This window comes from Lampetra planeri, chromosome 11, assembly GCF_965212315.1.
Source record: "Lampetra planeri chromosome 11, kcLamPlan1.2.h2, whole genome shotgun sequence".
In the NCBI taxonomy this organism is placed as follows: Eukaryota; Metazoa; Chordata; class Hyperoartia; order Petromyzontiformes; family Petromyzontidae; genus Lampetra; species Lampetra planeri.
This window is the reverse complement of record NC_136117.1, coordinates 1,336,567-1,353,951: the sequence shown is the minus strand read 5'-3', so window position 1 is coordinate 1,353,951 and position 17,385 is coordinate 1,336,567. Positions and strand designations below refer to the sequence as shown.

Genomic DNA, 17,385 nt, shown 5'->3' with positions numbered 1-17,385 from the left:
CACTTCACACACTCTGGCCAATTCACTACGCAATGCGTCCATTCAGTCTCGTCCTGTGGTTTTATTTACAGAACTCTGCATCAGACATCCGCCGCCTCTCTTTTCCTAAACATTTACATTCTCTTCTACCTTTTCTGAATACAACGCTCATATCCTATTATGAATATATATTTATTCTATCTCTTGTTTTTATCTCCACGTATTCCCTATATATTCTGAATACATCTCTCCTGTCTTCTTCTGAATGCACCTCATTAGCCTCCTCCGGTAGGTAAGTATGAGTTGGCTTGGCCACGTAGCCCGCATGCGCAGCCACTCCACGGCACGTGCTAGAGAAGAGTTTGACTAATGTGGTACGGGAGGATTTGAAGATGAGTGGACTTGCAGATGACTGATACCAGCGGTGCCAATATCGGCCTCCGTGAAAGAGGCTCGTGAAGGACGCTACTGGGCAGTGTGCTAGGCTAGGTACACTCGAAGGCTACTGGGCATTTGGATGCATCTCTTTTTAGCGACAACGGGGGGTATAGGAGCGACAGTGAACTCAATGATCAGAGTGCCGGGCAGCTAAAACACAGCATGGTGGCATGGGTCTGTCACGTCATCTCCGACCAGACACACACTACTCACCAAAAATCTTGCCAGATACTCTCTATTCACCAGCCACCATGCACCGCACACCCGCCACTCACTGGACACTCACCTGACACAATTCACCAGTCACTCACCACTCCCCTAACATTTACATAACACACTCACCTGACACTCACATCTCATCACATCAGAAACTCCCATGACAATACATATTCATCAGACAATACTTACCTGACACTCACCAGACACCCTCCAGACACCACTTATCATGCACCACACTCACTTCTCACCTGACAATCTCACCAGACATTAGCCACTCACCATTCACCTGACACCTCTTATCAGACACTCACCAGATATACACAATTCACCTGACATCCAATTATCATCGAACATTAACTATCCAATCGCAGTACTGACCGTACGTGACTCACCTGACAATCCCCACTCACGATGCACTCTCCAGTCTCCACTCACACCCAGCAGCACCACCGCTATGTGCAGGTCTTGGTCTTACCTTCGCGTCAGCCTTCAGAGGCGCTCGCTAACAGCACCTTGTCTAACAGTTGGTCTCAACCCAAGGACACCAAGTCCAAAGAGCAGTGTATGTAACGCGCACGAAGGGTGATGTCCAGTGAGGATAGAAGCAGAAATTAGAACACCCAAAGGGCGAGGGTCACGAGATTTTAAGCGTTTTTTTAGAGGGCCCTACATCAATTTAAAAATATGCAATGTACATTATTTGATGAATATCAATAACTTAGGGGACAATCTCCCCCGTCACCTCCCCTCGGACCGGTCATTAGGGATGCTCTGCGTGGCTGTGAATGAATTGTTTCAAAGTTGCTTGAGAGGTTCTTACTTTTCGGTGGAGTGTTTTGAGTGAAGAATCGTTCTGTGGAAACAAATATTTATCACAATGGCAATTTAGTCACGGCAACAGTGATCATTATTATTTCTACGCTTGTTAACCCAGAAAAGCCTCACCGAGACTCTTTTTTAAAGAGGGCCCTGCCGAGTTTTACAGGTACTTGAGAATCCGGATAAAACCCATCTCGAACAGGGGGAGAACACGCACACTCCACATAGAAAGGCGCCCGAGTTGCGAATCCAACACAGTCGCTTCTGGCTGTAAGGCACCAATACCGTACTGTACATGCATTTGGTAATTTATGTCCGTGTCATATCGTTATTAAACAACGTAAACTGAAGCTATTCTACTTTATGTATTATATATTTATATTTAATGATACTCAGTACATTTACTGAGTAACATTGAGGCTATAACCCAATATAATATAACGAGAAAAGTCATTCCTTTCACAACCTACTTTCTTTCTCGAGGAGTCTGGTTCACGCTGATGTTAAACTAAAACAATTTTATATTTGACCAGGTAAAGCCTACTGAGCTATACAGCTCTTTTTCAGAAGGTACCTGGCCACAAATGACATCTCAGCGAAGGCTTATTACGTGAAAATGGATAGCAGCCAAATATTATAAAAACACACGTTTCTAACTCGAATACTCTAAGGCAGGGGTCCTCAAACTTTTTAAACAGGGGGCCAGTTCACTGTCCCTCAGACCGTTGGAGGGCCGGACTATAGTTAAAAAAAACTATGAACAAATTCCTATGCACACTGCATATATCTTATTTTGAAGTGAACAAACAAAACGGGAACAAATACAATATTTAAAATGAAGAACAAGTAAAGTTAAATCAACAAACTTGCCAGTATTTCAATGGGAACTATGGGCCTGCTTTTGGCTAATGAGATGGTCAATGTCCGGTTCCATATTTGTCACTGCTAGTCGTAACAAGTGATGCAAGTGTGCATCCGTTAGTCTAGATCTGGTTGGAGATTTCAAATGTTTCATTCTGGAAAAAGTCTGTTCACAGACATAAGTGCTGCCAAAGATGGTTGCCATTTTGAGTGCATGGTTCCTGAGATGAGGATATGTCTCAGAGGGGAGAGTTGCATAGAAATTATGAAGGCTGCTTGACTTGAATGCGTCTTTCAGTCACAATTCTGCAGTTCAGCCAGTTCCATTTGGTAAATTGTATCCACATTTTCAATGTCAATAGAAAATGGGTTACGGAAAAGCTGTATGTCCTATTCATGGAGATGAAGCTCTTTAAATCTAAATTGGAACTCCTTTTGCAATTTTTCCAGTGAATCTACACATGTTTTGTTTGGGAATTGCAACCAATGGTTTTTCCGCTAACAGATTTTGAGTTGTGGGGAGATGACAGAAGTTTTCCTCCTTAATTTGTTTGATGAGGAGGCCTAATTTTACTTCAAATGCTTTGACATGTGATTGCATATCACAGATGAGCTTCCCCTTTCCTTGAAGTTGCACATTGAAACTGTTGAGTAGATCTGTTACATCTGTCAGAAAGACAAGGTGCCATTTCCATTCTGCATCATTGAGCTCTGGTACTTATTTGTTTTTGAAAGCAGAAAAGCTGTAATCTGTGGAAGTAAGTCATAGAAACGTTTCAAAACTCTCCCTCGACTCAGCCAACGGACTTCTGTGTGGTACAGAACATCTTCATAGTCAACATTTAGTTCAGACAGAAATTCCTGAAATTGTCTGTGGTTTAGTGCATGAGCTCTAATGAAGTTAACACAAGATACCACAATTTTCATAACAGAGTCCCACTTCAGTGATTTACTACACAGAGCTTGTTGGTGGATGAGGCAGTGTATGGCTATTGGATGAGAATGGTTATGTTTGTCCATCTCTTGGTTAATCTGAGCAATTACTCCTTTCTTAGACGCCACCATGCTATGAGCACCATCAGTTGTCACACTGGCTAGTTTAGCCCAGTTCAGCTCCAAACCATTCACAGTTTGGCAAACTTTTTCATAGATATCCTCTCCTGTAGTTGTTCCTTTGATGCTTTGCAGTGCAGCAAGCTCTTCTGTGACTTCGAAATAGTCATTTGTCCCACGAATAAAAATTATAAATTGTGCAGAATCACGAACATCATTGCTTTCGTCGAGTGCCAAGGAAAAATAGGAAAGTTTTTTTGTGGAGTTTTGCAAATGCTGATGCAAATTGTCTCCCATTTCTTCAATCCTCCGTGCAATTGTAGGTCCTGAAAGACTCACTGTACTAAATAAATCGGCATTCTGTAACAAATTCTCCCTCCACGAATGGTCTGCCAGTGCACGCTATTAGCTTGGCAACTTGAAGACTTGCTCGCAGTGATGAAATATTTAGCTGCTTCTGCTTCACAAAAGTATTTTGCAGAGTTGTTAATGTATTTTTCAGTTTTAATATTTTATCTTTTCTCACTTCTCCGACCAAACAATCATATTTATCTTTGTGTTGAGTTTCATAGTGTCGACGTAAATTGTATTCTTTGAACACAGACACTATATTCTGGCATATCAGACACACAGCTCTTTCCTTGTACTGCATGAAAAAGTAATCATAAGTCCACTGTTCTTTGAATATCCTACACTCCGAGTCAATGTTTCTCTTTCTTGACATCATTGTTTCCTAGGGAGTCAAAATTGCTATTAGTAAAATACTAATATATATACAGCGCTACAAAAACAATATACCAGCAATAACTTTGCCCACACAGAGACATACAGACTGCACTGCCCATCAATGCAGTCTGATTGGGGGAACTCCGCTTTTACCCCAGGCTTACACTGGTGCGGGTGGTGCCATTAAAAAGTTAATTACACCTGCAGTTTTGTTCACAGATCGCAGTACATCCCCAGCACACAGGAATTTCACTGGGAGTGGAGCCGAGGGGCAAGTGAGGGAGCTGAGGGAGGGAGAGCCAGTCAAGCGCAGCCAGGGGAGGGCTGGCAGCCTTAGGCATGGGGGGCAAGTCCAGTCAATTGGCCCATTGAACCATTCACCAGCGCAGCCCAATGAGTGCCCACCGCCGCAGCTCAATCAGTGCCCACCGCCGCAGCTCAATCAGTGCTCACCAGCGCAGCCAAATCAGTGCTCGCCACCGCAGCCCAATCAGTGCCCACCACGGCAGCCCAATGAGTGCTCACCAGCGCAGCCCAATTAGTGCTCACCAGCGCAGCCCAATTAGTACTCACAAGCGCAGCCCAATTAGTGACCATGGGCCGGATAAATGTCCTCGGCGGGCCGCATGTGGCCCGCGGTCCGTAGTTTGAGGACCCCTGCTCTAAGCGCTTATTTCTAACTCTAATACTCTAAACGTTTGTTTCTAACTCTAATACAATACTCTAAAAACACATTTCTAACTAGAATACTCTACACGCATGTTTTTGTAACTCTCCCACCACCCTCCAACCTGCCCGGCTTTCCTCTGCAACGCTTCAGCCTCTTCCTTCTCTCCCTGACCCTCTCCCTCCGATTCCCCTTCCTGATGGGCACTCCCCCCACTCTACTGGCGGCGCTCTCCCTCGCGTGCGGCATGCAGCACCTCCTTTGGCTCACCTGTCCGCCTCACCAAACTACCCCCTCCCTCGGCTCTGACAACCCAAACAGTCCCCTTCTTCGCGTGTACATAATTAACATACTTCGCTGTACAATCACAGTAACACCAATTAAACCCCATGAGCCGCTTTGTATTTAAAATACCATTCATATGCAGCATTTTTCTTCCGCATTATCTTGATAATATCAATGAACCTCCGTAATCTCTTGAAACGTACTTACTGAACCGTTACGCAATTTGATTGATATCATTACTCACCAGCCCTGTTAAATGATTAACGATGACGTTTGCGATATGAATGTCTAGCTCTGTGCCTCGGTCGATTCAACCTCAAATTAGTACCTGGCACGGTGCGTTAACACATCGCAACTAGGGATACAAAGGCGGCTGGGCGTGGTGCTCCCACGCAATCCTTCGTGTGCGGTTCTGGCATTCATAGGTGCTCACGAGCTGCACTTGCCCCAACAGTCTCTTAAGGAAATACGGGGGATCTTTGTCTTGTCTTTGTCACATCCGTACCATAGTAGAGGAATCCGCAAGCGACGAATGAAACTCCACTCAGTACAAAGAGCACAATGAGCACGAACATCAACCAGCATGGCATCTTGTGTTTCGCCTCGCCATCTAATCACCACACAGTGCACACACGCGCATCAAACACACGCATGTAAGCTAGAACCATTAGGTATGCAGTACACATAATAACATCTCAGAGCCGCATACGCATAAGTCACAATTTAGAATATGCTGGAAATGGACATGTATTTTATTCATACTTTGAAGCAATCACAAATTTATTGCAAAATACAGCCACCAACGCATTCATTCTGGCAGGCATCAAGCATCTATCCATTAACTAATGCATCCATACATTAATTCGATCAGTATTTATTTTCCATAATAGAGGTTTTTGGGTTAGATCGCGTAAATATAAATGTGTCGTTAAACCCGCCACCACGACGCAGCCAATTAAGTAAGGTTTGTTACGTAAACAAAACGTGTCAATTATTTACTAGTTGAGCACACCGGTATGTTGGAGAGTAAACCAACAACATTTACAATTCGAGTATTAGAGTTAGTTTCTGGCCGTCGCCTGATGAGGCGGGTTGTGAGTACCGGCGAAACGTCGTACTCGAATTCATATCTACGCAATCTAACCCAAAAACCTCTTTCTGGATAATATTGGTCGCGAAAGCCTACTACGTGTTAAACTGATTCATTATTTTATTCGTTCATTCATGATTTCATTCATTAATCCACTCATGCATGCATTCAATGATCCATGCATCCCTTAATGCATTCAACCATTCCTTCATCCACGCATCTCGGCATCACTGTAGTTCACGCGCTGTCTGTGCGATGCGCGCTGCCTGTGTCATGACCAAGTCTGGACCTTGTCGCAGTCAGACGGGTTAACGTTTGATTTTAACTTGTAACTTCATCACTCGAATACAACAGCAACAACGACTGTGTCCTCAGCGTTAGTGTGTGAGTATGTGACTAAACTGTCCTGTCTCCTCGTGCTGCTCTGCCCTGTTTCTCCCGTCTCTCCAATTACCGCGGTTGGCTACGTACGGTGCGAAATAATTCGACATACGTCTCTCGGTCTCAGTCTCTCTCGAGCTCTACCCAGCGCCTTCCCGTCCGTCCCTTGTCATACCTCTGCTAATTCACCCTGCCTCCTCCTACTCTTCCCCTCCGATGGTTGACGCCAGCTCTCTTCTTGCCCTCTCGATCTCCCTCCTGTCGTCCCTTGTGGCTTCTTCGTCCTCCTGCTATTGGCGTCTCTTCTGCACTTTGCCATTCCCCTCATTGTCAATGACGCGGCTAGAGGCTCCCGCACGGCGACCCCAACACCCTGGGCTGCCCGTACCTCCCCCACCAATCCGCCGCAATGCCTGCAACCCTCCGTCGAAGTCCTGCGAATCGGGGAAAAAGGTCGCCTTCCCATTCACCAGGACCTCATGAACGTCCTTCGTCATCGCCTCAAGTCGACGCCGCAAGCCCTTTTGGACCCATGCACTCAACCTTCAACAATGTGAGTTCAACCCCGACGAAGCTTGGAGAGCTGAATGGCATTCAAAATAACTCACAAACAAACACCTTGTGAAAGACCAAACGCAGGAGATCTCTGAGTTAGATCTTCCACGAAACTCATGGTCCACCCTAAACCGCATCCAATGCACAAACCATGACAGATGCGGATACCTGACGCACAAAAGGACGATGACCATAGTGTGCGACTGTGGTCATTCAAAACAACATATAACGACGCAATGCCCGATCCATAAATACGAAGGAGATATCACAGCGATATACTCCGCTGCTCCTGACGCGGTTGTCTGGCTTGACCGCCTAAATGTGGAATTGTAGTTGTTGCTCTGCCATCTAGATCAGCAGCCGGACAGTAGAAGAAGACACGGCTGGAGCGACGCGGGGCTGTGTCGCTCTCCTGTTAACCGCGCAGTTCTGGTTGCCGAGAAGAGGGGACTGAGCGACACGTTCACCCTGTTATCTGCACACATCCACTTTTCCTTACGGATAAGGGGATGTACAAAATACAGATAGCCTGCGTGTGGATAATAGGACTGCCACTGTTGAAAATCATAAGGGGAAATAAATAAAAGCGGAAGCTGGAGCCGAGCGTCTAGAGCGGTGGCTCGATTTATCATGCCACGCATTACATTCTGCACGCTACCATCGTGACTGCTCGTATTGATCAGCGTCTCCTTCACGAGTCTCTCCCTTCGCATAAAACACACCCACCACACGAGTCTTTGTTTGTCCACATCCCGCCATGGCAGCGTTGTGCTCTTGGGAGCGCACAAAGCGTTTGGGGCATCTCTCTGGAGGTGTGGGTGCGGGTTGCCTATCGGTGCTGCTCCTGCGTTGTTTCCCGGCAGCTGTGAGGGGATCGGAGCCCATACCCTGGCCGAGGCTGTACTCCCCGGTGGGGCTCAGGCAGCGTCGGCTGGATGACGGCTCCGCGACGTTGCTCATCAGCAGCTCTTGGCCACCCAGACTGATCCACTCCGCGGCGGCGGCTCCCATCCTCTCCTCGCGTCCAGGGTCACCTCTCCTCACCTCCTCACCCGCCTTCTATGAACAGCCGTGCGTTTAGCGTCATCGACATCTGAAAGTCGGGTTTTTTTTTACATTTCATCATCAATTCACATCTATTTGTTTTAGTTATATAAATAATAATGACTTATTTACCCAGGAAATTCCGATTATGTTAGAATACTCCTTTTTCAGGAGGGCCCTGCTACATTGGGATGCTTGACCAACACCAATACCATTGTGGGCGTGTTTAGCTATGAAACCCCATAACCTGGAGGAAACCGATGTAGAACAGGGGAAGAACATACAACTTACACACTCCACACACTCAAATCTCGCACTCTTACTCACACCGCATTCACACACTCACACCACATTCACACACACACACTACTCACACCACATTCACACACTCACACCACATTCACACACTCACACATCACTCACTCCACATCCACACAAAATACTAAACACATTCACACATGCTAAATTCCTTTTGATATGCAAATTCTTTTGTCAAGGCGCTCTTCTTCCCCCTTCCAACCCAGCTTAAATATACGCTCCAAGCTTGGTGGTGTTTCATTCTTCACCTGAGGACGGCTGCTTGCGTTGTGGCCGAAACGTCGTGAAAATTATTTTATTATGTTTTATTTTAATTATTTTATTACTTCCATTCTACGTGACTTTACCGAAATAACCAAGAAGACATTCACACACTCACATACCACTCACACCACATTCACTCACTCACGCAACACTCACACTCTGTAGAACAGGAGGAGAACATACGAGCTCCGCACAGAAGGTGCCCGAGTCAGGAATATAACCCACAAGTGTTACCACTGCGCCACCCAGTTACCCAAGCAAGTAGCACGGTAGATACAGACTCCGGTGTGTACTGCACGTGTTATCGTGAAGGGTGCTCACTCACGCGCCTTGAGTGAAAAGAGAGGAAGCGGCAAAGGAGTACGCGTACCTAAGTCTCCCCGCGTCTCCCTCTGAGTCTCCCGGGGTCTCCGGGACCTCAGTTCGATTCCTCCTCTTTATACGAGCAGGGTCCGTCTCCCTATGAGTCCCCTCAGTGAGTCATCAACATCCTGAGGTAATCCATGCGTGAATCTCAGATTGTGAACATTTGCGCAGTTGTGGAACTACTTTTGCTGTGTCGTGAACAAGTAAAAAAACGAAATCTAAACCGCCTCGGTTAGCAACTAATGCGCAGTGAGTAACAGTGCAGTCAAGGGAACACTCAGAGCGAAAATCACGCAGCCTCATTTGTGAGTTATAATGCAAACGAGTGACTTCCGAAATGCAATGTTGTGTGAGAACACCATATATACTACAAATGTGATGTTAAAAGAGAGACAAGAGATCGTAGTGCATGTTTTCTTGTTAATTTCTGAAAATAAAAGCAACAGCCTATGTTATGATTCATAAAATATGTTTGGGTCATGCAACATATATTTTGTGTTCTTTTGCAATATTGGTGATCGATGCCACTTTTGGTCTATTGAGTTGTCACCGGGTTAAACAAAATACATTTGAAACCTAAAACTATTATCACAATACAGAGCAGTAAACTGTGGGCATGGTTATGGTGACGCCAACATTGGCGGGAAGGTTTCGCTGGTTCATGCAGAATGGCAGAGAGCGCAACGCGGGGGTGTGGCATGTGCGGAAACACTCCGAAGGCATGGATGATCGTTCCACGCAACATTCAGGGCAGCTTTTTTGTGCTCTAAACTTATCGGAAAGTGGCAAGAATAAAGGATTGGGTGCATATGAAATGAACAGTGATGATAATTAACACAAAATAATACAAAGATGGCGATGTCGATGATTGATGAATGCTGCCCGCATGTTGAAAGGGTCGCAATGCTTCACCATGAAGACATCAGCGTGAAAGTCCTGAGCGACTCATTAACAATCACGTAATTTCAGCTGCTGCTTGTGAAAATAACAAATAACATGCAGGGACTTACGGTCGCTGTCATATATCGACCACCGTCTTCATCGCTGTCAGAATTATTTTTTGAGCTTCCAGGTATGTTCGACTGTGGGTCACGTGGTTCTCACTACATCATCTGGAATGACCTGAAGTGTCCCGGACTGACCGGTTCTTAAAATACAAAATTATCTCGCAAAGAGTATCAATAGTCGCAACATGTTGCTCGGGAAATATACTGGATCACATCTTCACATCCTATGATGCCATAACTGTGACCAACGTTGTTATCGAAGATGTGGATATTTCAGATCACAGTCTCGTGACGTGCGAAGTGGCATTAGCGATTATTCACCCACCTGTTACAGCGATATCAGACAGAGACGTTAAAACGACTGGACCAGATGCTACCTGTCAGAAGATCCGGTCATCGTCGGCGTGTCTAAGTCCTGCAGCGACCGTCGATTAATTTGCATCACAACTGTTCTTGATGAACCCATGCCCATCCGGTCAAGCAATACAAGAACAGAGAAAGTACGTAATAACTGGCTGTCCCGGAGACAATCACTGCAAAGCAGACGTGGAGGAGGCTGGAATGTATTTGCAAGAAAACTGGTTTCGAGGCTCTCCGACTGCAGGTCTGCCAACGGACTCATTATTGAATCTCACGGATCTTTCTGTGCTCTGTGTGCCAACAAGTCGGCTCGCAAACTCCATCCTCTGTGGCGGGTCGTGAAGGGTCTGCTGCACTCCAAACACCCATCAACTAGTCAATCCGGTCTGTGCACAGTACTTGCGATGTTCTTCGTCAATAATATATATAACGATCAAGACGTCAGTTTCCAACTTGAATGCAACGCATTCTGCCAGTCTGCCATCTGAGTTTGATCAACCTGGAACCAATACAAAACTCGAGATCTTGGCACCAGCATCGGTGGCAGAGGTGTCGATCTTCATCATATGGCTGCCAAAAAAGACATCTCCGCTCGACTAAATCCACGCGTCGTCGATTCTCAAATCACATTCAGACGTGCTTGTGCTGCTAATTTCCCACCCGGAAATGTTTTTGTTCAGACCAGTTAAAAATAGCGCAGGCAACACCACTCCTGACAAAAGCTGGCTTAAGCCATAGTGACCCCACAACCTATCGCCAAATCTCAAACCTGAGTATGATTTCAAAGGTCAAAGCGTGCCTTTGTCTGAAGCGGTTACTTTCCCCACGTCGCTGCAACAGGCAGATGTAACCCGTTGCAGTTAGCATACTGGAAGTTCCACAGGACTGAGACTAAAGATCACTGATGACCTCTACAAGATCACGGATGACCGTTGCGCCGCATCGTTTATTAGCTTTGATCTCTCAGCTGCCTTCGACACCATCGACCATGGGATATATATCGGGGACCGCACTGAGGTGGCTTGAGTCATACCTACATTGTCAATCACAGTTTGTCAAGATGGGTGACGAACAGTCATCGCCTATGCCGTACCTAGTTGGCACACCACAGGGGTTCGTCCTCAGGGCCTTCCTATTTTAAAAATACGTCTCTCCGATTGCCGATGTCATCTCATCGCATGATATCAAGTTCCATCAATATACCGATGACACACAATTATACACTGCAGTGAAGTCAAAGTTAGATTTGGAAAGCCTTGGTAACCTCGAAGATTGCATGTGAGTAATGCACGTGTGGTTTGCACGACACGAAATGCTACTTAATCCATAAAAATTGGACATCCTGCTGTTGGCACTCAGGCTCAGGCTAAACAATTTGTGGGAGGTCCAGGTGTGGCGGTTGTAGACTTCAGGAATAGGTTTTCTACTCATCTAAAGAGCCTCGGCACTGTACTTAACCATAATATGTTCTTTAATCACCACGTGCAAAATATAGGTCCTGCAATTTTCATATCAGGGCTCTATGACACATTCAACCATCATTGAGTCGTGGCATAGCCAACACGTGGCGTGTAGCATTGTATCGACAATCCTCGATGATTGCAATTCACTACTCAACAGGACGTCTGGAAAAAAACTCGACCAAGCTGCAGCGTGTACAAAATACTTTGGCATGTGTCATGACGGGTACTTCAAGATTTGACCGTGTCCATCCAGTGGTCGCCGGGCTGCATTGGCTTCTGGTTGCCGAATGAATTAATTATAAGGTCGCACTCATTGCACACAAAGTGTTTGCCACAAATGAACCACGATACCTTGCTGATCTCGTCAAGGAATAAAAACCATCACGTGAACTCCGGTCATCTTCGCAGCGACTTTTGGCTAACCATCGAACAAAGACAGTCACTGCATCACACGCTTTCATTTGCACTTCTGCGGCTGTTTGGAATGCTCTTCCTTCCATTATTAGGAAGCCACTGGTGTTTTACAATTTTAAATCTAGATTGAAACTCATTTCTTTAGAACTGCTTTATTTTAAGTTTGTTGTCTTTCCCCACACCTCCGATTAGCACAGGTGGCTACGTATGGTGTGAAGGAAGTTCTACATACATACATACTGTATATACATTATGGATACATACATTGTTGCTGATGCGATGATGATAATCAGTGGTGGAAAAACCTTTCCTCAATTCAGCGAGTCAATAGTTGGTTGACCCTTAAAATTTCCATAATTCAGTTCCCTAAGAACTTTGTGAATAGTTTGTATGCTTGCAACAGGACATGGATGTGTGTGCATTATTTAAATCAGTTTCGTTTCCCTTTCTGAAAAGTAGAACGATTGTAACATCATGTCATGATTGAGTTGTTCATTTTACTACTACTCCAAAACCTTGCCCATTGCGGGTTTTCCCATACAGATTGCACTATTCCCACCAAATGTATTGATGAATAGTTCGCCCATTGCACCCCTGTGGCTTGACCCATTGGTGGCCGCGATGATGCTACCGTGGAAGAATACAAATGCCGATTTAAAGCTTTCGTGAGTGCAAGGATTCATATTCTTGGTTCTTTCTACGTGACTTTACCGAAAGAACCAATAATATGAATACAAATGCCGTCTTGTCTCCCATGCAGCCAGTAACAGAATACGACAAAAAACCACCACAGGAATTTGTAGACACACCAGCCCAAATCCGCGCTATGGGCAATTTTTAAAAATAGTATTGTGCGACAAACTGTATACTAGTAGCTAGATTTGCCATGTGACATATTTGTGTGATTTTCCATGTGATCTCATTGGCCCATTTGAGCTTGGTCTAAAAGCATATGGGTCGGTGATGATGAACCTTTGGGGCTGCCGTATATGGGATTTAATGCAAACTGAGAGCGTCAATAAGCAATGAAGTGTACACAGAGGTAATACAATATTTTAAGATACATTTTTTTGCTCTAATCACATTTGCAATTTCCCCACACAGACCGGCCCACTTGCCCTCGGAATGGACCGGCCCAGATTGTTGCCCAATGGCTAGTCTGGGCCTGCGTGTAGCCCATTGCTGGTCCCAGTTGATGTGCGTGCTCCCAGCACCCAGTGAGAGGGCAGTGAGGTTCAGCCGCAATATTTTATTGTTTATCAGTGCCCTTGTTTATTGTTTTGCAATGGCTCACAAAACAATTAAGTGGCAATAAATCTGGTGAAAAGAAAAAGAGGAAGGTGATGTCTCTTAGCGAGAACGTTGAATTACCAGATTGACTGTCGAAAGGTGAGAGTGCTGCATCGGTGGGTAGACATTATGGTATCAACGAGTCCACTGTCTGATACATTAAGAAAGGGTAAAATAGAATAACTAGTGTATCAGCAAGTGTTGTTAGTCGCCATGACCCTTTTATTGAAACAATAAGGAAGAGGCACTGAACGTATATTCGTAGGACCAGACTCAGAAGAAATGGCCACTAAATGGACCTTTGATTCGTGAGAAGGCTTTGTGGCTGTACCAGACTTCGCGCAATTGGAAGGCGCATCCAGTACCAGTACATTCAGTGCCAACAAGGACTGCTTTGATAATTTCAATAAAAGATTTCGCCTCCATAATGTGAAGATGACTGGGGAATCTACCGTCAACTGACCTAGAAGCTGCAAAGGAGTTTCCAGCTCAACAAAAAAACATAACAGAGGAGAAAGGATGCAAGCCGGAACAGGTATTTACTGCTGGTGAAAACGCCTTATTTTTGAAAATGATGCTGCACAGAATCTCCCTTCAAAAGAGGAGAAAACAGTTTCTAGTTTCAAGGCAGCAAAAGATTGTCTAACTGTTCTAATATTAGCAATGCTTCAGGCGACTTCATGGTCAAACCTAAGTTGGTTTATTGTTCTCTCAACTCGCGTGTCGTGGGAAGATATATGCAGCATTTACCCGCGTATTGATAGATAAAACGAAAAGCTTGGATCACTGTCAACCTGTTAATGAAGTGATTTCATAACTGTTTCGTTCATGAGGTGGAAAAATACACGAAGGAAAACAATTTGGAGTTTCAAGTTTTCCTCATCCTCGATAATGCTCCTGGACATCTACAGAAAATTACAGTTTGCATATCCGAAGGGCGCAGTGGTGTTCCTGCCACCCACCACCACCTCCCTTTTGCAGCCATTTGATCAGGAACTAATAGCGACCTTCAAGGCGTACTACACACAAGATGGGCATTCCGTCGCATCTTTGATGCAATAGACACGGATCCATCTGTCAGTGTAAGCGATTGTTGGAAAACATATAGCATCGCGGATTGCATAATAAATATGGAAGAGTATTTGGTTGAAATGACACCTGCTACACGCAAGGCCGTCTGGCGTAAAATCTGGAAGTTGGTGAACGACCTCCAAGTGTTCCCAACATCAGCAAAAAAGTTACAAGGATTGTCAAAGATGTTGGTGGGGAGGAGTTTAACAATCTCGATGAAAAAGTGGTGGAGGAGCAACTTGAAAGTCGCTCCGAATGGCTCATGGAAGAGGATCTAGAGAAACTCACCGATACATTTTTGAGGCAGACCCCTTCTTGGAAATAAGCATAAACTTTAATACAAAAATAATGGCTGTTATGAATCCAAATAGAGAATTCTACAAATCTATGAAAAATAAATCCAGACAGGCCACCATCACGAGCTTCTTCAGACGACTGAGACCACCACTGCTGTTACTGCCACCACTCCGTCGCCCTCGCCTCGGATGACCGTCAATCTGCTAACCCCGCCAACAACATCCTCATCATCATTCAGAGTACGCAAATATATTTTTTATTGGTTATTTTTTAAACTGCATAATATTTACTTTACAGTACATATCATTCATCTTATCTTTATTTTCAGGTAAAAAATTACGTATACAGTATAGTACACATTATGTTTATAATCCTATACATTTACTGTACGAGTTATACTTATTTTGGTTGCCGACCAAGTTTTCCCATTCATGCCCTTCAGTTTGCGGATCGCGGAGTTGCTGATTGCGGCTATTTTCAAGAACTTAATCCCCATGATGTGCAATCCAGCACCGTGAGGCAAGGGGTGGCAGATCACGCACGGATGCTGTGATACTCCCTTCCCGTGGGCGTCGAGGAGGTGCTAAACCCTGGTTCGACAGGATATGGCGATACAGCAAAGTGCGGACGAATATAATGTGTATGTATTGGCGGTACAGTGTTGCAGCATAACACACGGGTCCTCATAACAGTCTAACGTCAACATTTTAACCGGCGATGTCGCTGTTGCCCTTGAGTTAGCTGCATACTCTCGATCAGAAGTTGCCTACGATTCAACAGCTGCTTTGCCATTCGAATGTATGACATGAGTCGTGTTCTTTTGATGCCACCGTCCACCAAAAAAATATTCTGGAAATGAATCGAGGAACCGTCCGACCAAGTCTAGGGCACGAGGAGTAAAACCTTGCCTTTGGAACATGGAGCAACCAATTGTCATTAGACTGGGTGCTGCTATACGGCAGCAAACTAAAGCGTCGTGTTCATCTACTCATGACATTCGTCTTCCGATGGCTTCAACATGACAGTAACTGAATTTTACGAACGCTGCAAGATTTTGTGACTGGGGTTGCGAATCGCGGGGAAATAAATACATATTGTGAAAAATCTGCTTTTTTTTTGTACCGCGCACCAGTGTATCCCCAATACGTTTATATGTTCCTTCTGAATGGGATAGAATGTTACCCCCCTCACACGCGTGGGTTTTCTCTGGGTGCTCCCATTTTCTCACACATGTGTAGTATAGTGCAACCACGCGGAAATGACGAATGTTACTCAGGCTGCTTGCTGTTTATTTACACACACCGCATCCTACACTCACACCAGTTGTAGGTGCACGCTACCCTCGGTCCTTCACACGGACACCCCGCAAACTATACAATGCGCTGCTACGGTGACCCCTATCTCTTCTCCTCGTCTGCCCCGGGCGGGGGATCAGCCAACAACTGCCCGGTGACGAGAGGTCGGCAACCAAAATAACAAGAAGAGCCATTTCTTTCCAATTCGGTACAAAATTCAGTATTTCAAGAGCCGCAATGCATCTGAGTACATACTGTACATACGTACATATCGTCAAGAAGCAGCCCGTAAAGAGCCGCATGCGGCTCCGGAGCCGTAGGTTGCCGACCCCTGCCCTACGACGACAGCGAGCGCAGGCAACAGTGTCCCTTTAAACCTCCTGCGTGGCTCCTCCCTCCGGCTAGGCTCCACTCACTTTCAGAAAGTACTTTCAGCTCCACCCACTTTCGGAAAGTGCTTTCCGAAAGTTACTTACGTCACCTCTCAAAGTTACATCATCCATGCCCTTACATAAATCTCAACCAACCTGCACTTCCCTATGCTCGCCCCTCATTGGCTACTCCTCCACACATGTGTAGTGGATTCAACTGAGTCACAGACTTACTATTTGGAGGCAAAAAATATTTATTAACACCAACACATAACACAAACGGGTTACTGCCCCTTTACCAGATAACCTATGGTGGTGGACCACCAGGCTAACTACTCTAGCTACAACGGACAGGACCCAGGCTTCGGTTCTTGCCCACGTGTTGGTAAACTTCTTCTAGCAGGTACCACTACAGTCGGTATGCACTGCTGTAATCATAGCAGGTGCCACAACAGTCAGTATCCACTGCTGTATTCATAGCAGGTACCACAGTCAGTATGCACTGCTGTAATCATAGCAGGTACCACCACAGTATGCACTGCTGTAGTGAAAACAGGTGCCACCAAAGTCGGTATACACTGCTGTGGTGATAGCAGGAACCACCACAGTAGGTATACAATGATGTACTTAAAGCAGGTACCACCACAGTTAGTATGAACTTCTGTGATAGCAGGTACCACCACCGTCGGTATGCACTGCTGTAGTGATAGCAGGTAACACCACAGTAAGTATGCACTGCCGTGGTGATAGCA

The 17,385-nt window shown here is 45.4% G+C and overlaps 1 protein-coding gene across 5 annotated transcripts in view; it reads right to left on the bottom strand.

Moving 5' to 3' along the window:
- LOC144721184 (uncharacterized) overlaps positions 1-17,168 on the bottom strand; it is a 44,891-nt gene extending 27,723 nt beyond the window's left edge. The window contains exons 1-4 of one of the 5 annotated variants that reach the window (XM_078598578.1): positions 9,025-17,168; positions 7,961-8,132; positions 5,553-5,657; positions 1,457-1,489 (exon numbers count right to left, since the gene is read on the bottom strand). In XM_078598578.1, the coding sequence (XP_078454704.1) occupies positions 1,457-1,489; positions 5,553-5,657; positions 7,961-8,084 (262 nt within the window). In that variant the 5' untranslated portion in view covers positions 8,085-8,132; positions 9,025-17,168. The remainder of the gene's footprint in view (positions 1-1,456; positions 1,490-5,552; positions 5,658-7,960; positions 8,133-9,024) is intronic. The other 4 variants (XM_078598579.1, XM_078598577.1, XM_078598580.1 and 1 more) reach the window with 4 other exon arrangements.
- Positions 17,169-17,385: the final 217 nt, after the last annotated feature.